At 39.0% G+C, this 23,747-nt stretch overlaps 1 protein-coding gene across 1 annotated transcript in view; it reads left to right on the top strand.

Moving 5' to 3' along the window:
- Positions 1-3,408: 3,408 nt before the first annotated feature.
- Positions 3,409-23,747, top strand: part of LOC139652991 (GATA zinc finger domain-containing protein 14-like) — a 37,234-nt gene continuing 16,895 nt past the window's right edge. The window contains exons 1-6 of the mRNA XM_071529929.1: positions 3,409-3,426; positions 3,536-3,555; positions 3,653-4,543; positions 4,643-4,930; positions 10,125-10,289; positions 11,169-12,077. Of these exons, the coding sequence (XP_071386030.1) occupies positions 3,409-3,426; positions 3,536-3,555; positions 3,653-4,543; positions 4,643-4,930; positions 10,125-10,289; positions 11,169-12,077 (2,291 nt within the window). The remainder of the gene's footprint in view (positions 3,427-3,535; positions 3,556-3,652; positions 4,544-4,642; positions 4,931-10,124; positions 10,290-11,168; positions 12,078-23,747) is intronic.

Genomic DNA, 23,747 nt, shown 5'->3' with positions numbered 1-23,747 from the left:
GCCAACCGGTTTCGACCACACAGGCTCTCCCTCAGGGCGAGGCCGGAGAGGGTGTGAAGCTAAGAAACATCCACCTGGTTCCAAAGACACACAAATCACAATTAATTAGACACTCCCATCAGGTAAACATACAGCATAAATATAGTATTACATGTACGCATTCAATTACGTTCACAACAATTTTTGATTCACTTTCTTCATTAAAACCTGGATATACAGAAGTATCACATTTGGAAATCCAGTACGTTTCCCTTTGTCATAATTTCCCCAAACGATTACCATCTCTAATGCAGTGGTTCTCAATGTGGGGTCCGGGGTCCACCAGGGGTCCTTGAGGGGGTTCCAGGGGGTCCCCAGCAAACTGATGAATTGTTAAACTTCACCATTATTACATTTACAATAAGTTAACACAATTAGAGAATGTAGCAGAATGACTGTTTTGATCATAGTTTCACTGTTTTCTCTCTACCTACAATACAGATAGTCTGGACAAATCATATCTAACAACAAAAATATTCTCAGATTTGGATTTGAGATACCAGATCTCAACAAATGCGGGTCCGTGGCTCTAATGTGGACTAAATTAGGGATCCTTGACATGAAAAAGGTTGAGAATCACTGCTCTAATGTTCAGTAACTTCAAGTGCCTGAAGTAAGCCTTGTATGGCTCTTTTCCTATTTTGACAGTGACAGTTATGTTGAGCCCCTGATCTGTATGACTGTGAAGCATTCATACAGATACACATTTGCTTATTTTTATCTTGCTTTTATATATTGCCATTTTTCTTTTTCCCTGCTGAATCCTATTGCTTTTGCTGACCTAATTTCCTCAGGGTTATCAATAAAGTTTCATTTCATCTCCTCACTTTTCAGGCTGAACACTGATTTTATTCATTTGGCGCCTCCTTGTGACCAAAAATGGGCGCATTTTAAGCAAGATTAAGATTTATTTCAGTAGTCAAGTCAAGTCAAGTCAAACTTTATTTATATAGTACATTTCATACACAAGCAGTTTAACGTGCTTCACAGAAAACAAATGAAAAATAATCCAAAGCCAAAAACAAATCAACTTAAAAACTCAGTCATTTATAGAGCCTCCAGCCAGTGGACAAACAAATCAGAAGCAAATACCTATTCAAAAAATCACTCAAACAGAAACTAATGAGAGAGGCCACACAACAGGAATGATGCCACCTGCTATGATGTTTTGTTTGGGATTTCAACTCATTAGTTTGTTTGATAACCTCTGTACATGCATTGGTTAAGTTATCTGATATTTTGATTACTTGACCTTTAATTATGTAAATTTTTCTAGACTGACGGGGTGTCAGTCGATGTTTGTATGTCTGTTTGTATGTCTGTATGCTGTCAGTGTTTGTATAATTTTATGTGGACCCCAGGAAGATTAGCAACCACTGTAGTGGAAGCTAATGAGGACCCGAATAAAGAATAAAGAATAATAGTAATAAGTAAAATAGCATTAGAAGAAATAAAAAAATTAAGAAAAAAAAACACAACACAAGATAAATAAATATAAATAATAATAGAACAATAAAACAATACAGCAATTAGAGCAATAAAATATGAAGTATGAATGTTTGTTTTCGCCCATTTGTTTGTTTGTCTGTCTGTCAGCAGGATAGCTCAAAACATTTAAACCAATTTCCATCAAATTTGGTGGACAGATGGGCCTTGGGCCACAAAACAAATTCATTTGATTTTGGTGGTGATTTGGATCTATGATTTCTACCATTAGATAATTATCCTTCATTTTCTTAGCCATAACTTTGAAACTAACAGAGATTAAGTCTTGATTCCAAATCCTAAAGGTACGTTTGCAGGGTCAAACAATGAATTTAACTTAAACTTATAGGTTTGAGTGTTATAGCAAGTTTAAGAATTGTTAAGCACTGGTGGAGGCTTGCGCTCTCTAAGTGCCTTCTAGTTTTTAGATGTAAGAATTTCATTAATTATCAATCAATTTATCAATCATTTTGTTGAGGATTGATCAGTCTGTCATAATGCTCGCTAAGAATTCCAGACCAGAGTTTTGAGTATGTGGCTGACTGGAAGTCTGGGCCTCAAGCGAGAAAGAGAACTTATCAGCTTTTTGCCAATGTACTTCACACTGTACATAGACCCTTCAGTAATGTAGTGTTTATAAACTGGTCTTTCTATAGAGTTCAGTGAAGAATTATCAAATTAGGACAGAATGCCCTAACTGACGTATGATAACAGCAGGATGACCGTTACAGTATGTACCCAGTGTCATACTCATTCAGTTAGAATGTTATGTCACGTCATGTGGAGAAATGTCACTCAACAAGTTTCCCATCTTCACCATCACAGTTGTGCCTAAACAAAAGAATACTGAATGAGTAATCAAAGTGTTGAGGTCAACACCTTAACTCGGGACAGAAAAACATTATCATTATCACTCATAATTCTATTTTGTTCAAGTCTTTGTCGTCACTCTGATGTCATCTCACCTACTGTGCCTGCTTATAAAAGCTGCTGTCTTCACAACAGAGGACACCAAGAAGAAAAGAGCAAAGAATACAGAATACTGACACACAGAATCATCACAGCTTCATTCACTGTGTTGGACACCATTCAAGCCCAGACAAAATCAGTAAGTATTTCAATGACTAAAAAATTGCATATTTGAAACCATGTACAATTGTAATATTTCTTGTCCAGTTAAACAATTTATTTGTTGTGTGTAGAAGAAATTAGAAGAATTTAGAAATTAGTTCAATGTCTATTTTTAGTGTTACAGTTATTATGTGTGTTATGTGTATATAATTACAGCTATTGATTGATTTTTTTTTTTAACTTAAAGAGGTTTATTACTTCATGTAGCTGACATACTGATAAGCCCATGGCTCCTTGCAAAACATGAATCTCAATACAAAAACATTGTTTTAAAATGTGTTATAACTGACTCAGTGATGAACATAAGCCCTGCAGATATCGAGAAGAATACTAAGTTAAATAAAATACTGAGTAGTAGTTGTAGTAGTAGTGTATTGTAGTGTATTCTTCAGTTTTCCACAGAATTTGAGCTTTTTTTCATTTTATTTCCATTTAACTAATGACGATGAAAAATTGTGTTTTCAAATAGGAAATAAATCATTCACAATGATTGGGAAGATTTGTGCTATCCTTCTTCTGTTTATTGGTAAGTGAACAAACTAATTTATTCCCAACTAAATCATTAAATTACTTCTAAATGTGAGACTGTGAGACTAAATGTGACATTGATCTATTGTTCTCAACACACAATCTTCCTCAACAACCACAGCTGCTGCCACAACAACCACAGCTTCATCAACAACCACAGCTGCAGCAACAACCACAGTTGCTGCCACGACAACCACAGCTGCAGCAACAACCACAGTTGCTGTCATGACAACCACGGCTGCGGCAACAACCACAGCTGCAGCAACAACCACAGCTGCTGCCACAACAACCACAGCTTCACCAACAACCACAGTTGCTGGCACAACAACCACAGCTTCACCAACAACCATAGCCGGTGCAACAACAACCACAGTTGGGGCCACAACAACCACTGCTGCAGCAACAACCACAGCTGCAGCAACAACCACAGCTTCACCAACAACCACAGCTGCTGCCACAACAACCACAGCTGGGGCCACAGCAACCACAGCATCACCAACAACCACAGCTGCTGGCACAACAACCACTGCTTCACCAACAACCACAGCCGGTGCCGCAACAACCACGGTTGGAGCCACAACAACCACAGCTGCTGCCACGACAACCACAGCTGCTGCCACGACAACCACAGCTGCAGCAACAACCACAGCTGCAGCAACAACCACAGCTGTTGCCATGCCAACCACAACTTCACCAACAACCACAGCTGCTGCCACGATAACCACAGCTGGGGTCACAACAACCACAGCCGGTGCCACTACAACCACAGCTTCACCAACAACCACAGTTGCTGGCACAACAACCACAGCTTCACCAACAACCACAGCCGGTGCCACAACAACCACAGCTGGGGCCACAACAACTGCAGCTTCTGGCTCAACAAGCATAGCTGCTGGCTCAACAACCACAGCTTCACCAACAACCACAGCTGCTTCCTCAACAACCTCAGCTGGTGCCACAACAACCGTTGCTTCTGGCATGACAACCACAGCTTCACCAACAACCACAGCAGCAGCAACAACCACAGCTGGTGCCCGAACAACCTCAGCTGGTGCCACGGCAACCACAGCTGGTGCCACGACAACCATAGCTGCTGGCATGACAACCACAGCTGGTGTCACAACAACTGCAGCTTCTGGCTCAGCAAGCACAGCTGCTGGCTCAACAACCACAGCTTCACCAACAACCACAGCTGGTGCCCCAACAACCTCAGCTGGTGCCACGGCAACCACAGCTGGTGCCACGACAACCATAGCTGCTGGCATGACAACCACAGCTGGTGTCACAACAACTGCAGCTTCTGGCTCAGCAAGCACAGCTGCTGGCTCAACAACCACAGCTTCACCAACAACCACAGCTGGTGCCCCAACAACCACAGCTGGTGCCACAGCAACCACAGCTGCTGGCTCAACAACCACAGCTTCACCAACAACCACAGCTGGTGCCCCAACAACCACAGCTGGTGCCACGGCAACCACAGCTGGTGCCACGACAATCATAGCTGCTGGCATGACAACCACAGCTTCGCCAACAACCACAGCAGCAGCAGCAACAACAGTTGGTACCACGACAACCACAGCTGCTGGCGTGACAACGTCAGCTGGTGCCACAGCAACCACAGCAGCAACAGCAACAACAGTTGGTGCCACGACAACCACAGCTGCTGGCGTGACAACATCAGCTGGTGCCACAGCAACCACAGCTGCTGGCACAACAATCACAGCTGCTGGCATGACAACCACAGCTGGTGCCACGGTAATCACAGCTGGCACTACAGCAGCAACAACAGCAGCAGAAACAACAGCAGCAGCAACATCAGCAGCAGCAACAGCAGCAGCAACAACAGCAGCAGAAACAACAGCAGCAGCAACAGCAGCAGCAACAGCAGCAGCAGCAACAGCAGCAGCAACAACAGCAGCAGAAACAACAGCAGCAGCAACAGCAGCAGCAACAACAGCAGCAACAACAGCAGCAGCAACCACTGCTGCCTCCTCTGCAATCAACAACAAAACTGGTCTCATTTCAATCATTTTGATTGTGATAGCAAATGTGCTCCATTCAAGTTGTTGAAATTGATTCCAATTCTTATGCTGTATATGAAGTGACCAAAATTGAAGTAGAAGTGACAATATTATATGTCAATTTATTATCCTAATCCTAATTTATTTTATTTTTATTTATTTTGTGTGTGTGTGTGCGTGTGTGCGTGTGTGTGTGTGTGTGTGTGTGTGTGTGACAGAGAGAGACTGGGAGAGAGAGAGAGAGAGAGAGAGAGAGAGAGAGAGAGAGAGAGAGATCGTACAACAATTAATTATTTTGTTTATTTATCTTCCAAACTGTAATATTCATCTGTTTATTTTACCATCTGAATTGATTTTGTCATATTTAGTGATGTATTCACTATTTACTCTGTAAGATGAATTGTTTCTTTTTTAGTTCATTGTTCTTAGACCTTTTGGCAATATTGTGACATTCTTATGACATTCATGCCAATTAAACAAGTTTAATTTAATTTAATTTAATTTAATTTAATTTAATTTAATTTAATTTAATTTAATTTAGTTGAGAGAGAGAGCTACCCAAGGCCAGTGCATGGTTTTTACATTGTAAATATGTACTCCCAGATATTATGTTTTAAATCAGACATGACTATTATTTTTAAATACTATGTAATTGCGTAGTAAGGACCACATTGTTGCCATGCAATAAAAAAGTGTTACAAGCATTTGTTTATCGTTTGTCTGTTTGATTCTCTGAGAAAATAGTTTGTGAATGCAATGCTGTTTAGCAGCTGACTTGGATGTCAGACTTCCCATCCCAACAACACAGGAACATGTGGTAGTTATGGCTGAAAAATGCTAATCATCGAAAATCCCAGATCAGGATAACCACCAAAATCCAATCGACTGGCCCTTGGGCCAAGGACTGTCTGTCCACCAGATTTAGCCAAATCCACTGGTAACTTTTTGAGCTGTCTTGCTAATATACAGACAGGGGTGAAAGAGAGAAAGGAAGAAAGATCCATTTCAGACAGCTCAGAAACTGCAAATCTACTCATGTCATGTATCTGATTTCATTTCCATGTGGACTTGCTTATGTTGGCCAAAGCAAGTGGAACCTTAAAGTGTGTATTATTTGTTGGTGTTGAGAGAATTATGTCAGTTGAACAGGTGAACTCATGCTGTGATTTCCACAGATATATACAGTACATTAGATAGATTATTAGAAAGATTATAAAAGTAAGGTTATTGCAGACACGGATGGAGCAATGTCAGTTTGCCAACAGTTTGTCCTTTAGTTCACCCTTGTCCTCTAAGAATTTTAAAAGTAATAAAAACATTTGGACACAAAAAATGTGTTGAAATGGTCACTACTAACTACTACCCATGTGATCTTAGCTATTGTGCAAGACAGATGTGTTAACAAGACAGTGATAGTGGAAACACTTTACATTAAGTGTTCATTAGCTAATGTTAACTAATGCATTTACTAACATTAATTAAACATGAATAACAACATTAACAAAGATGAGTTCATGTTAAATGCACATAAACAACTGCATGAATTAATGTTGTTATACATGTTTGTTAATAATGTTAACTAAGATTCAAGATTTCCTTTATTGTCATTGTACAAGTACAACAAAATTGCGAAATGTGCGTGTTTACTAAGATGAATTAAGCATGAACAGTGACAAGATGAGTTCATATTAAATGCACAATAAACCACTGCATTAAGTAATGTTGTTTGGTAATGCCAATGCATTATCTAAATGTAAACCCTAACTCTTCATATATTATCATATCCTGGCATTAAATCACAACAAGTCACAACAAACATTGCCTAACGTGAATAGTGTTTATTTATGTAATTTGGTATACGTGTTGTAAAGTCTAGCATTCATGTATTACTTAAACACACATACATGGTTTACTTCAGGCCCACTTACACGGGCCTGAAGTACACCACACAGGCTCTCCCTCAGGGCGAGGCCAGAGAGGGTGTGAACCTAAGAAACATCCACCTGGTTCCAAAGACACACAAATCACAATCAATTAGACACTCCCATCAGGTAAACATACAGCATAAATATAGTATTATATGTACGCATTCAATTACGTTCACAACAATTTTTGATTCACAGAAAACGGTCTGCACTTTCTTCATTAAAACCTGGTTATACAAAAGTATCACATTTGGAAATCCAGTACGTTTCCCTTTGTCATAATTTCCCCAAACGATTACCATCTCTAATGCAATGGTTCTCAATGTGGGGTCTGGGGTCCACCAGAGGTTCTTGAGGGGGTTCCAGGGGGTCCCCAGCAAACTGATGAATTGTTAAACTTCACCATTATTACATTTACAATAAGTTAACACAATTAGAGAATGTAGCAGAATGACTGTTTTGATCATAGTTTCACTGTTTTCTCTCTACCTACAATACAGATAGTCTGGACAAAATCATATCTAACAACAAAAATATTCTCAGATTTGGATTTGAGATACCAGATCTCATCAAATGCGGGTCCGTGGCTCTAATGTGGACTAAATTAGGGGTCCTTGATATGAAAAAGGTTGACAATCACTGCTCTAATGTTCAGTAACTTCAAGTGCCTGTAGTAAGCCTTGTATGGCTCTTTTCCTATTTTGACAGTGACAGTTATGTTGAACCCCTGATCTGTATGACTGTGAAGCATTCATACAGATACACATTTGCTTATTTTTATCTTGCTTTTATATATTGCTATTTGTCTTTTTCCCTGCTGAATCCTATTGCTTTTGCTGACCTCATTTCCTCAGGGTTATCAATAAAGTTTCATTTCATCTCCTCACTTTTCAGGCTGAACACTGATTTTATTCATTTGGCACCTCCTTGTGACCAAAAATGGGCACATTTTAAGCACATTTTGGCCCGTTGTGTGAAAATTTTGATTTATTTCAGTAGTCAAGTCAAGTCAAACTTTATTTATATAGCACATTTCATGCACAAGCAGTTTAATGTGCTTCACAGAAAACTAATGAAAAATAATAGTAATAGGCCTAAGTAAAATAGCATTAGAAGAAATAAAAGATAAATAAATAAAAATAATAATAGAACAATAAAACAAAACAGCAATTAGAGCAATAAAATATGGAGTACGAATGTATGTTTTCGTCCATTTGTTTGTTTGTCTGTCTGTCAGCAGGATAGCTCAAAACTTTTAAACCAATTTCCATCAAATTTGGTGGACAGATGGGCCTTGGGCCACAAAACAAATTGATTTGATTTTGGTGGTGATCTGGATCTATAATTTCTACCATTTATTTTTTAGCCATAACATTGAAACTAACAGAGATTAAGTCTTGATTCCAAATCCTAAAGGTATGTTTGCAGGGTCAAGAAATTAATTTAACTTAAACTTATAGGTATGAGGATGTTGAGGATTGATCAGTGTGTCATAATGCTGGCTAAGAATTCCAGACCAGAGTTTTGAGTATGTGGCTGACTGGAAGTCTGGGCCTCAAGCGAGAAAGAGAACTTATCAGCTTTTTGCCAATGTACTTCACACTGTACATAGACCCTTCAGTAATGTAGTGTTTATAAACTGGTCTTTCTATAGAGTTCAGTGAAGAATTATCAAATTAGGACAGAATGCCCTAACTGACGTATGATAACAGCAGGATGACCGTTACAGTATGTACCCAGTGTCATACTCATTCAGTTAGAATGTTATATCACGTCATGTGGAGAAATGTCACTCAACAAGTTTCTCATCTTCACCATCACAGTTGTACCTAAACAAAAGAATACTGAATGAGTAATCAAAGTGTTGAGGTCAACACCTTAACTCGGGACAGAAAAACATTATCATTATCACTCATAATTCTATTTTGTTCAAGTCTTTGTCGTCACTCTGATGTCATCTCACCTACTGTGCCTGCTTATAAAAGCTGCTGTCTTCACAACAGAGGACACCAAGAAGAAAAGAGCAAAGTACAGAATACTGACACACAGAATCATCACAGCTTCATTCACTGTGTTGGACACCATTCAAGCCCAGACAAAATCAGTAAGTATTTCAATGATTAAAAAATTGCATATTTGAAACCATGTACAATTGTAATATTTCTTGTCCAGTTAAACAATTTATTTGTTGTGTGTAGAAGAAATTAGAAGAATTTAGAAATTAGTTCAATGTCTATTTTTAGTGTTACAGTTATTATGTGTGTTATGTGTATATAATTACAGCTATTGATTGATTTTTTTTTTTACTTAAAGAGGTTTATTACTTCATGTAGCTGACATACTGATAAGCCCATGGCTCCTTGCAAAACATGAATCTCAATACAAAAACATTGTTTTAAAATGTGTTATAACTGACTCAGTGATGAACATAAGCCCTGCAGATATCGAGAAGAATACTAACTTAAAAAAATTCTGAGTTTCAGTGAAACATGTCTTAAAGTTAGTAGTGTATTGTAGTGTATTCTTCAGTTTTCCATAGAATTTGAGCTTTTTTTCATTTTATTTCCATTTAACTAATGACGATGAAAAATTGTGTTTTCAAACAGGAAATAAATCATTCACAATGATTGGGAAGATTTGTGCTATCCTTCTTCTGTTTATTGGTAAGTGACAAACTAATTTATTCCCAACTAAATCATTAAATTACTTCTAAATGTGAGACTGTGAGACTAAATGTGACACTGATCTATCGTTCTCAACACACAATCTTCCTCAACAACCACAGCTGCTGCCACAACAACCACAGCTTCATCAACAACCACAGCTGCAGCAACAACCACAGTTGCTGCCACGACAACCACAGCTACAGCAACAACCACAGTTGCTGCCACGACAACCACAGCTTCACCAACAACCACAGCTGCAGCAACAACCACAGCTGCTGCCACGACAACCACAGCTTCACCAACAACCACAGCTTCACCAACAACAACAGCTGCTGCCACGACAACCACAGCTTCACCAACAACCACAGCTTCACCAACAACCACAACTGCTGCCACAACACCCACAGTTGCTGCCACGACAACCACGGCTGCTGCCACGACAACCACAGCTGCTGCCACAACAACCACAGCTGCTGCCACGACAACCACAGCCAGTGCCACAACAACCACAGCTGGGGCCACGACAACCACAGCTTCACCAACAACCACAGCTGCTGCCACGACAACCACAGTTGGTGCCACAACAACCACAGCTGGGGCCACGACAACCACAGCTTCACCAACAACCACAGCTGCTGCCACGACAACCACAGCTTCACCAACAACCACAGCTGCCGGTGCCACGACAACCACAGCTGGTGCCACGACAACCACAGCTGCTGGCATGACAACCACAGCTTCACCAACAACCACAGCTGGGGCCACAACAACCACAGCTTCACAAACAACCACAGCCGGTGCCACAACAACCACAGCTGGTGCCCCAACAACCTCAGCTGGTGCCACAACAACCACAGCTGGTGGCATGACAACCACAGCTTCACCAAGAACCACAGCAGCAGCAACAACCACAGCTGGTGCCACAACAACCACAGCTGGTGCCACAACAACCACAGCTGGTGGCATGACAACCACAGCTTCACCAACAACCACAGCAGCAGCAACAACAACAGCTGGTGCCATAACAACCACAGCTGGTGGCATGACAACCTCAGCTTCACCAACAACCTCAGCTGGTGCCACAACAACCACAGCTGCTGGCATGACAACCACAGCTTCACCAACAACCACAGCTGGTGCCACAACAACCACAGCTGGTGGCATGACAACCACAGCTTCACCAACAACCACAGCAGCAGCAACAACCACAGCTGGTGCCCCAACAACCTCAGCTGGTGCCACAACAACCACAGCTGGTGGCATGACAACCACAGCTTCACCAAGAACCACAGCAGCAGCAACAACCACAGCTGGTGCCACAACAACCACAGCTGGTGCCACAACAACCACAGCTGGTGGCATGACAACCACAGCTTCACCAACAACCACAGCAGCAGCAACAACAACAGCTGGTGCCACAACAACCACAGCTGGTGGCATGACAACCTCAGCTTCACCAACAACCTCAGCTGGTGCCACAACAACCACAGCTGCTGGCATGACAACCTCAGCTTCACCAACAACAACAGCTGGTGCCACAACAACTGCAGCTTCTGGCTCAACAAGCACAGCTGCTGGCTCAACAACCACAGCTTCAGCAACAACCACAGCTGGTGCCACAACAACCGCTGCTTCTGGCATGACAACCACAGCTTCACCAACAACCACAGCTGGTGCCCCAACAACCACAGCTGGTGGCATGACAATCACAGTTTCACCAACAACCACAGCAGCAGCAACAACAACAGCTGGTGCCACAACAACCACAGCTGGTGCCACAGCAACCACAGCTGGTGCCACAACAACCACAGCTGGTGGCATGACAACCTCAGCTTCACCAACAACCTCAGCTGGTGCCACAACAACCACAGCTGGTGGCATGACAACCACAGCAGCAGCAACAACAACAGCTGGTGCCACAACAACCACAGCTGGTGCCACAGCAACCACAGCTGCTTCCTCAACAACCTCAGCTGGTGCCACAACAACCGTTGCTTCTGGCATGACAACCACAGCTTCACCAACAACCACAGCAGCAGCAACAACAACAGCTGGTGTCACAACAACTGCAGCTTCTGGCTTAGCAAGCACAGCTGCTGGCTCAACAACCACAGCTTCACCAACAACCACAGCTGGTGCCCCAACAACCTCAGCTGGTGCCATGGCAACCACAGCTGGTGCCACGACAACCACAGCTGCTGGCACAACAATCACAGCTGCTGGCATGACAACCACAGCTGGTGCCACGGTAATCACATCTGGTGTCACGACAACTACCAAAGGTACAGCAGCAACCACAGCTGCTGGCACTGCAGCAGCAACAGCAGCAGCAACAACAGCAGCAACAACAGCAGCAGAAACAACAGCAGCAGCAACAACAGCAGCAGAAACAACAGCAGCAACAACAGCAGCAACAGCAGCAGCAGAAACAACAGCAGCAGCAACAGCAGCAACAACAGCAGCAGAAACAACAGCAGCAACAACAGCAGCAACAACAGCAGCAGAAACAACAGCAGCAGCAACAACAGCAGCAGAAACAACAGCAGCAACAACAGCAGCAACAGCAGCAGCAACAACAGCAGCAACAACAGCAGCAGCAACAACAGCAGCAACCACTGCTGCCTCCTCTGCAATCAACAACAAAACCAGTCTCATTTCAATCATTCTGGTTGTGATAGCAAATGTGCTCCATTCAAGTTGTTGAAATTGATTACAATTCTTATGCTGTATATGAAGTGACCAAAACTGAAGTAGAAGTGACAATATTATATGTCAATTTATTATCCTAATTTATTTTATTTTTGTTTATGTGTGTGTGTGTGTGTGTGTGTGTGTGTGTGTGTGTGTGTGTGTGTGTGTGTGACAGAGACAGAGAGAGAGAGAGAGAGAGAGAGAAGGAGTGAAAGAGAAAGATATATTGTACAATAATTAAGTATAATAATAAATAAGTATAATAAGATCTGTATGACTTATTGTTATAATTACTTGCTATTATACTTACTATTTTAATACTGTTGTTGCTTTGGCAGTATTCTATCTTATTTTGTTTATTTATTTTCCAAACTGTAATATTCATCTTTTTATTTTACCATCTGACTTGATTTTGTCGTATTTAGTGATGTATTTTCTGATGTATTTTCTGATGTATTTACTTTGTTGTTAGATGAATTGTTTCTTTTTTAGTTCATTGTTCTTAGACCTTTTGGCAATATTGTTCTTATGACATTCATGCCAATTAAACAAGTTTCATTTAATTTAATTTAATTTAATTTAGTTGAGAGAGAGAGAGCTACCCCAGGCCTAATGGGGGCCCTAGGCAAAACTTGATTAAACATAAATCTTTCTCTATTTTGTCCCGCATATGTGTAACAGATCTACCTAATCCTTATTATGAGATTTGATGTACACCTATAACCACTAAAAGCAGATAACTTGATTTCATTTTAGGCCAGTGCATGATTTTTACTTGTAAATATGTACTCTCAGATATTATGTTTTAAATCAGACATGACTATTATTTTTAAATACTATGTAATTGCATAGTAAGGACCACATTGTTGCCATGCAATAAAAAAGTGTTACAACCATTTGTTTATCGTTTGTCTGTTTGATTCTCTGAGAAATAGTTTGTGAATGTAATGCTGTTTAGCAGCTGACTTGGATGTAAGACTTCCCATCCCAACAACACAGGAACATGTGGTAGTTATGGCTGAAAAATGCTAATCATCGAAAATCCCAGATCAGGATAACCACCAAAATCCAATCAACTGGCCCTTGGGCCAAGGACTGTCTGTCCACCAGATTTAGCCAATCCACTGGTAACTTTTTGAGCTGTCTTGCTAATATACAGACAGGGGTGAAAGAGAGAAAGGAAGAAAGATCCATTTCAGACAGCTCAGAAACTGCAAATCTACTCATGTCATTTATCTGATTTCATTTCCATGTGGACTTGCTTATGTTGGCCAAAGCAAGTGGAACCTTAAAGTGTGTATTATTTGTTGCCGTTGAGAGAATTATGTCAGTTGAACAGGTGAACTCATGCTGTGATTTCCATAGATATATACAGTACATTAGATAGATTATTTGAAACAAGGGAAGCTGAGTGGACCCAAACACAGAGATGAGGCTGGAGACAGTTGCAAGTAAACTTAAGAAAATACTTTACTGATTGACTTGGCAACAGTACAAAAAACTTGGAATTGAGGTCATAGCACTAGGCATGAAAATCTCAAGACTGAGCAACAAAGAAAACACCACAGCACTTAAATAGGCCACTGAGTAGCCTAGGTGAAACTAATGACTAAATGATAAACAGGTGAAAGCAATCAACACAATGATCCTCTACAGGAAACAGTTCATGCTGCCCCCAAGCGGTCATCAGAGGCAGCAGCAGCAGCTCTAACATTATTAGAAAGATTATAAAAGTAAGGTTATTGCAGACACGGATGGAGCAATGTCAGTTTGCCAACAGTTTGTCCTTTAGTTCACCCTTGTCCTCTAAGAATTTTAAAAGTAATAAAAACATTTGGACACAAAAAATGTGTTGAAATGGTCACTACTAACTACTACCCATGTGATCTTAGCTATTGTGCAAGACAGATGTGTTAACAAGACAGTGATAGTGGAAACACTTTACATTAAGTGTTCATTAGCTAATGTTAACTAATGCATTTGCATGAATTAAACATGAATAACAACATTAACAAAGATGAGTTCATGTTAAATGCACATAAACAACTGCATGAATTAATGTTGTTATACATGTGTGTTAATAATGTTAACTAAGATTCAAGATTTCCTTTATTGTCATTGTACAAGTACAACAAAATTGCGAAATGTGCATGTTTACTAAGATGAATTAAGCATGAACAGTGACAAGATGAGTTCATATTAAATGCACAATAAACCACTGCATTAAGTAATGTTGTTTGGTAATGCCAATGTATTATCTAAATGTAAACCCTAACTCTTCATATATTATCATATCCTGGCATTAAATCACAACAAGTCACAACAAACATTGCCTAACGTGAATAGTGTTTATTTATGTAATTTGGTATACGTGTTGTAAAGTCTAGCATTCATGTATTACTTAAACACACATACATGGTTTACTTCAGGCCCGCTTACACGGAGAAGGAGGGTAAAATTTAAAAGCCGTCATTTCAAATTAAGGCATATCCAGGGCATAAAAATGCCAACCGGTTTCGACCACACAGGCTCTCCCTCAGGGCAAGGCCAGAGAGGGTGTGAACCTAAGAAACATCCACCTGGTTCCAAAGACACACAAATCACAATCAATTAGACACTCCCATCAGGTAAACATACAGCATAAATATAGTATTACATGTACGCATTCAATTACGTTCACAACAATTTTTGATTCACAGAAAACGGTCTGCACTTTCTTCATTAAAACCTGAATATACAGAAGTATCACATTTGGAAATCCAGTACGTTTCCCTTTGTCATAATTTCCCCAAACGATTACCATCTCTAATGCAATGGTTCTCAATGTGGGGTCTGGGGTCCACCAGAGGTCCTTGAGGGGGTTCCAGGGGGTCCCCAGCAAACTGATGAATTGTTAAACTTCACCATTATTACATTTACAATAAGTTAACGCAATTAGAGAATGTAGCAGAATGACTGTTTTGATCATAGTTTCACTGTTTTCTCTCTACCTACAATACAGATAGTCTGGACAAATCATATCTAACAACAAAAATATTCTCAGATTTGGATTTGAGATACCAGATCTCATCAAATGCGGGTCCGTGGCTCTAATGTGGACTAAATTAGGGGTCCTTGATATGAAAAAGGTTGACAATCACTGCTCTAATGTTCAGTAACTTCAAGTGCCTGAAGTAAGCCTTGTATGGCTCTTTTCCTATTTTGACAGTGACAGTTATGTTGAGCCCCTGATCTGTATGACTGTGAAGCATTCATACAGATACACATTTGCTTATTTTTATCTTGCTTTTATATATTGCTATTTGTCTTTTTCCCTGCTGAATCCTATTGCTTTTGCTGACCTCATTTCCTCAGGGTTATCAATAAAGTTTCATTTCATCACCTCACTTTTCAGGCTGAACACTGATTTTATTCATTTGGTGCCTCCTTGTGACCAAAAATAGGCGCATTTTAAGCACATTTTGGCCCGTTGTGTGAAAATTTTGATTTATTTCAGTAGTCAAGTCAAGTCAAACTTTATTTATATAGCACATTTCATGCACAAGCAGTTTAATGTGCTTCACAGAAAACTAATGAAAAATAATAGTAATAGGCCTAAGTAAAATAGCATTAGAAGAAATAAAAGATAAATAAATAAAAATAATAATAGAACAATAAAACAAAACAGCAATTAGAGCAATAAAATATGAAGTACGAATGTATGTTTTCGCCCATTTGTTTGTCTGTCAGCAGGATAGCTCAAAACTTTTAAACCAATTTCCATCAAATTTGGTGGACAGATCGGCCTTGGGCCACAAAACACATTGATTTGATTTTGGTGGTGATCTGGATCTATAATTTCTACCATTTATTTTTTAGCCATAACTTTGAAACTAACAGAGATTAAGTCTTGATTCCAAATCCTAAAGGTATGTTTGCAGGGTCAAGAAATGAATTTAACTTAAACTTATAGGTATGAGGATGTTGAGGATTGATCAGTCTGTCATAATGCTTGCTAAGAATTCCAGACCAGAGTTTTGGGTATGTGGCTGACTGGAAGTCTGGGCCTCAAGCGAGAAAGAGAACTTATCAGCTTTTTGCCAACGTACATCACACTGCACATAGACCCTTCAGTAATGTAGTGTTTATAAACTGGTCTTTCTATAGAGTTCAATGAAGAATTATCAAATTAGGACAGAATGCCCTAACTGACGTATGATAACAGCAGGATGACCGTTACAGTATGTACCCAGTGTCATACTCACTCAGTTAGAATGTTATGTCACGTCATGTGGAGAAATGTCACTCAACAAGTTTCTCATCTTCACCATCACAGTTATACCTAAACAAAAGAATACTGAATGAGTAATCAAAGTGTTGAGGTCAACACCTTAACTAGGGAAAGAAAAACGTTATCATTATCACTCATAATTCTATTTTGTTCAAGTCTTTGTCGTCACTCTGATGTCATCTCACCTACTGTGCCTGCTTATAAAAGCTGCTGTCTTCACAACAGAGGACACCAAGAAGAAAAGAGCAAAGAATACAGAATACTGACACACAGAATCATCACAGCTTCATTCACTGTGTTGGACACCATTCAAGCCCAGACAAAATCAGTAAGTATTTCAATGATTAAAAAAAATTACATTTGAAACCATGTACAATTGTAATATTTCTTGTCCAGTTAAACAATTTATTTGTTGTGTGTAGAAGAAATTAGAAGAATTTAGAAATTAATTCAATGTCTATTTTTAGTGTTACAGTTATTATGTGTGTTATGTGTATATAATTACAGCTATTGATTGATTTTTTTTTTAACTGAAAGAGGTTAATTTCTTCATTCAGCTGCCATACTTAAACTGATATACAGTATAAGCCCATGGCTCCTTGCAAAACATGAATCTCAATACAAAAACGTTGTTTTAAAATGTGTTATAACTGACTCAGTGATGAACATAAGCCCTGCAGATATCGAGAAGAATACTAAGTTAAAAAAAATACTGAGTAGTAGTTGTAGTAGTAGCGTATTGTAGTGTATTCTTCAGTTTTCCATAGAATTTGAGCTTTTTTTCATTTTTTTTCCATTTAACTAATGACGATGAAAAATTGTGTTTTCAAACAGGAAATAAATCATTCACAATGATTGGGAAGATTTGTGCTATCCTTCTTCTGTGTATTGGTAAGTGAACAAACTAATTTATTCCCAACTAAATCATTAAATTAGTTCTAAATGTGAGACTGTGAGACTAAATGTGACATTGATCTATCGTTCTCAACACACAATCTTCCTCAACAACCACAGCTGCTGCCACAACAACCACAGCTTCATCAACAACCACAGCTGCAGCAACAACAACCACAGCTGCGGGCATGACAACCACAGCTTCACCAACAACCACAGCAGCAACAACAGCAGCAGCAACAACAGCTGCAGCAACAACCACAGCAGCAGCAACAACCACAGCTGGTGCCATGACAACCACAGCTGGTGCCACGACTACCACAGCTGCGGGCATGACAACCACAGCTTCACCAACAACCACAGCAGCAACAGCAGCAGCAACAACAGCAGCAGCAACAACAACAGCAGCAACAACAGCAGCAGCAACAACAACAGCAGCAACAACAACAGCAGCAGCAACAACAGCAGCAGCAACAACAGCAGCAGCAACAGCAGCAACAACAGCAGCAGCAACAACTGCAGCAGCAACAACAGCAGCAGCAACAACAGCAGCAACCACTGCTGCCTCCTCTGCAATCAACAACAAAACCAGTCTCATTTCAATCATTCTGGTTGTGATAGCAAATGTGCTCCATTCAAGTTGTTGAAATTGATTACAATTCTTATGCTGTATATGAAGTGACCAAAACTGAAGTAGAAGTGACAATATTATATGTCAGTTTATTATCCTAATCTAATGTCTAATGTGTGTGTGACAGAGAGAGAGAGAGAGAGAGAGAGAGAGAGAGAGAGAGAGAGTGAGAGAGAGAAATAATTATAATTTTTGTTATTATAATAATGTATAATTAAGTATAATAAAGTAGAATAAGATCTGTATTAATACTAATATTATGATGTATTATAATTACTTGCTATTATATTTACTATTTTAATACTGTTATTGCTTTGGCAGTATTTTATCTTATTTTGTTTATTTATCTTCCAAACTGTAATATTCATCTGTTTATTTTACCATCTGAATTGATTTTGTCATATTTAGTGATGTATTCACTATTAACTCTGTTGTTAGATGAACTGTTTCTTTTTTAGTTCATTGTTCTATAGACCTTTTGGCAATATTGTTGTTATGACATTCATGCCAATTAAACAAATTGAATTCAATTTAATTTACCATTTTGTCCCACATATGTGTAACAGATCTACCTAATCCTTTTTATGAGATTTGATGTACACCTATAACCACTAAAAGCAGATAACGATTTAATTGTAGGCCAGTGCATGGTTTTTACATTGTAAATATGTACTCCCAGATATTGTTTTAAATCAGACATGACTATTATTTTTAAATAGAAGCAAGCATTTGTTTATCGTTGTGAATGCTGTAAGAACAGATGTAACTATTATATATGTAACTATATTATATATTAGAAAGAAAGAAAGAAAGAAAGAAAGAAAAAATGACTGAATGAATGAATGAATGAAAGAAACATTTCCACCAATCTGCCTCATAACATTAAGAGAAAAAAGAAAGAAAGAAAGAAAGAAAGAAAGAAAGAAAGAAAGAAAGAAAGAAAGAAAGAAATGAGAAATTTCCCTCCTTCACACTCTGTTTGGCCAGCAGGAGGAGAGAGAGAGCGTCTTTGTGAAGCCTGGTTCCTGTCCTCCTTCCCTGCAGAGGGTTGGTCCTTGTCAAGTCAAGTCAAGGTATTTTATATCACCTTTAATGACAGTTGCATTCTGAAAGAGCTTCACGCCCAAATTATGAAACAATAAAAGACAACATCCTCCAACCTGAGACCCTCAGTGAGGACAAGGAAAAACTTCCACTTCCACAAAAACCTCACTGGAAAAAATGGAAGAAACCAATTTGACAAAACTTACAGGAAACAGAATTAGAATTTCAGGAAGTTGAAATTCTGTGAAATTCAATTTTTCTTACCACATATCTGAGATTACACATAATGTTATATATTATCAATTCTGAATATCATTCATGTTAAAGGTTCCTTTCAGGTGGTATTTGATGCAGAACATGTAATGGTAATCCATACATTATGATTGAATGTACAGTAGTTGATTTGTTGAACTGTCTTTTATTTGATTCATAATGTTTTGATTTATAATGTTTAGCGAGACGAGACAAACTCTCTTAGAAGTGGAAATTCATGGAATTTCAAGACTTTCACATTCACACTGCAGGAGTTGAATTGGAGTTTACCATGAATTCTCAATTCAATTCAATTCATAAGCAGGCCCTAGCCCTGCTTACCAGGATGGTCTAGCAATGGGGGCTGAGAGTGGGCAAACAGACATTAAATATTGATACACTGTAAAAACTCAATTTAGTGAAATCAACTCATCTTTATCCATTAACACAATGTATATAGATGTGTTTTTCAATTTCAACTTAAAAGTGCTAGTTATGAGCTTCATGACTTAAAATCATGAGTTCAGATCTTGTGACTTAAAATTATGAGTTGAAAGAACACCTTATAAAGCATTCACTAAACTCAACACTGTTAGTTTATTAGCAGACTTCCCAGTATGCATTGCATTCGGTTTAACTCTCCAGAAACTCTTTTGGTTTGAATGAAGTTACAGGATAGAGACTTGTTATGTATGTATGTTTGGTGAATCATAGGTCAATTTCTGATTAAAAAAAACAAAAAAAAAACACAATAAAATCTACTATCTCTCTTATCTACTGTATGTGGAATTCACAATGAAGTAAGTATCTCTCTGATGCACATAGCAAGTACAATCCACTACAAGTAAGTGTATTGCAGCTGCATACTATATGCTGAACTGTGTATTAATCATGTGATACAAGAGGAACTCGAACTTAAACCTAGCAAACCTTGTGGAAAAAATAAATAACACTGGATTTCAGTTCATCAATTAATGCATTCAGCTTGGAAACAGGAATCAGCATGACTAGACATTTGTTGATTGAACTTATTGTCTTAAGCTCACTCAGTTAGCTTTTCTACATTAGAACAACTAACTAATGATCTTTGACCTAACTATTCAGTACTACTTCAGTCAACTCACAATTTTAAGGCAGCAAGGAAACTTATGTTTTTAAGTTGAACTGCCTTCATATTTTTTGCAGTGTAAAGACACGGAACATAGACAAAATACACAGAAATACACCAGTTATGACTTCTTCTTCTTCTTCTTCCATGGATCAATGGAATTAAAAAACATGATAAAAAATAAGTGCAGAATTAGAACATTTATTTTGCAACAAGTGATGTATTGAATAAAATAATAGGTGGAGCTGTCAACAGGAAATCTGACAACAGTACCAGTGTTATAGATGTGATTTTCAGGCCGGCTGGCTGCTCCTGCTGTGTGTCCAGGAGCAGCCTGAAGTCCTCATCCTCCTCTAGGATGACTCAGGAGATTAAGATCCAGACTCAGATAGTTTCTGTCCACGATGCTCCTCATCCGTCTGCAGTGACTCAGCTGGTGTGGAAAGGACAGAATGAAGTGTGGTCTATAAAAACAAGTTATGATACCAGTTTTCAATATTCGTGTTCCGCTTCATATGGGTTGTATTATTCTCTTTTTTTTTTTTTAAATATTATCTATATATTGATTTTGAATTAGTATTCCACCTAAATGTACGTTTCAGTGTTGACTGGCTTTGAATTGTACATGAATGTATTTTTTGCATTTTTTTTATATTAATGTATATTGATGTAATTTAGTGTATATTAATGTAATTTAATGTTTATCATGTAATGTGTTATGTACAGTATGTCAGGTGTGGACCCCAGGAAGATTAGCTGATTGCCACGACATCAGCTAATGGGGATCCTTAAATAAACAAATAAACAAGTTATGATCAAGATATGTGATACTGTGATGAGGGGAACAGGTCGATTTTCAAAGATGATAATGAAAAAAACAAAAACAAAAAACAATAAAACACCCGGTAAAAATAATGTTGAATGAGGCATAGAGGATTGGTTCTTTAGATATGATTATAGGGTCATTGCATTGGGTGCAATGTGCCTTAAAGTTGCAAGAAAAAGGCATTTTGAGAGTGTCTTGCTTCTGTAATTTGACGTATTTCCTGTTGAAACAGGATGTTGGGAGGTATCATTCAAAAGTGGCGGACAGTATAAACCAATGGGATAGCAGCATCTGTTAGAGAAAGGCAGTTGTATATGATGAGAGGGGCGGAGAGGGGGTTGTTCAAAATGGATGGTGTTCATGTCCCCCGACTGCTACAGCATGAAGCAACCAGTATAAATCCACTGTTTTCCAGGAGGTAATGGGGTTATAATGCTTATGTTTCATAATTGTACGTAACCTTGATATTTTCTTACTTTTTTTTTTTTCTCTAACCGAACTACGGACAGGAGTTGGAAACTAGCAAAAGCTTTAATCTCTGTTTGCAGAACATCAGCTGCATCAACTTGTTTGTAACCGAGACACCAGTTGAATTGGCACTATGTCAATGTGCATTGTCCATATCAAATAAACTATATAAATGAAATAAATAGAAATAATATAAATCTATGAAAAAAATTGTTCACATTTTGTGGTATGTATTGTGAAATAGGTGTATTGGTGACATGGAAAAATAGCTAACAAGGTGAAAACATATTTTTTTATTTCATTGTGTAAATGGCCACTGCTGGAAACAGATCAGCCAAACATGACAAGGAGAACTGCATATTTCAAACATTATTGTTTGGATACCATGCTGCTGTTCCTGAGAAAAATGACTCGATAATCGTATTAAAAATAAATCATGGCTGATGATGATGACAGTTTGCCAGTAGTTATATGATGTAGTATATGATGTACAGTAGTATGCATATGTATATTATGTAGTATGGTGTATGACATGGATATGATGTAAAGCCCTTTGAGACTTGCTTGTGATCAAGGGATAAATAAACTTAACTTGACTATAATAAATTAAACACAATTTCATCGTAGGTCTTACCACAACAAATACCTGCATGTAGTTACACTGGATTGCTTGCATTCTCTCTACTACACACTCTAATCGCCTTCAACAGAAAATCCACCCTGAGACACTGTAACACTGTTAGAAAACAGCTGTTGGCCATGTGCCTTGCATTCCTGGGTCCATTTAATTATCTGATGGTGTATATTTCTTAACTGGATCACTGGCCAAACACAGACAAGGTGACATTATGTTGACATATTTCCAGCAGCTACAATGGAGTCTAATATTAGAAAATGTTTCAGGATGTAAAACATCAGCGGTAAACGTCAGGTTTTGGCGTCAGTCCCTCAGAATCAAAGAGCGAGGGCTTCTTTCTAGAGCCGCCATTTTGCACCAAGAGACGTTCAACAATCATCCAGGGAGAAATCCATCGTAGAAGAGGAGAGAGACCAGTTTCTCCACCCACAGGAGCAGGAGAGAGACCAGAATGCACTGCATCAACCTGGGTCAGCAGCAGCAGCAGTGGCATGACTGATCAGCAGAGCGAGTGTGAGCTGTCAGATTATAAAGACTGCCTCATTGACATGTGATTGCTGATTGAAAGTCAACTGAAACTGTTTGGATTGGACAGCTCAAAGCCGATCAGCTGACACGATTTCAGTGCTCTGCCTTGTTCCATTTAAAATGGAACAACTTAATTCTAGGCTTTGACACACAGCTTTCCATAGGTTCTGCAGTTGAGGATGAGCGGTCATTCAGTACAGAGCAGAGAAACATTCAAACAACCAAATTTTGTGACTTGTTGTACTTGACCACTATTAACAACTCTACTCATGTCAGTAGAATTAGACAAAAATGCATGGTAGGCCTATGGGCCTTGTCTGTAGAATGTGTTAGAATAAGGCAGACAAGGCAGTAACAATGGCTGCTCAGTTAAATTGGTAAATATTATAGATGAGTGAGCTGTAGTATGCTTCTGAAACACTTGGGATATAAATTTAATCATACAATGTCCTCTGCAGTCATTTTGCAATTGCCTACTGCATACTTCCTGTTGAAGGGATCACAGATAAGAAGATAAGACAGGCTGGCAAAGCTCAGTAGAGGCTTTGCAGATGCGTCACAGAAACTCACCGCAACCACAGCTGGCACCATCATGGAGGTCCT

Source organism: Centroberyx affinis, unplaced genomic scaffold, assembly GCF_046629955.1.
Source record: "Centroberyx affinis isolate AG114_WGS23_722 - 3 ecotype Tasmania unplaced genomic scaffold, CSIRO-AGI_Caff_v1 ptg001852l_1, whole genome shotgun sequence".
NCBI lineage: Eukaryota > Metazoa > Chordata > Actinopteri > Beryciformes > Berycidae > Centroberyx > Centroberyx affinis.
The sequence above is the reverse complement of the archived record's forward strand: the minus strand, read 5'-3'. Positions and strand labels throughout refer to the sequence as shown.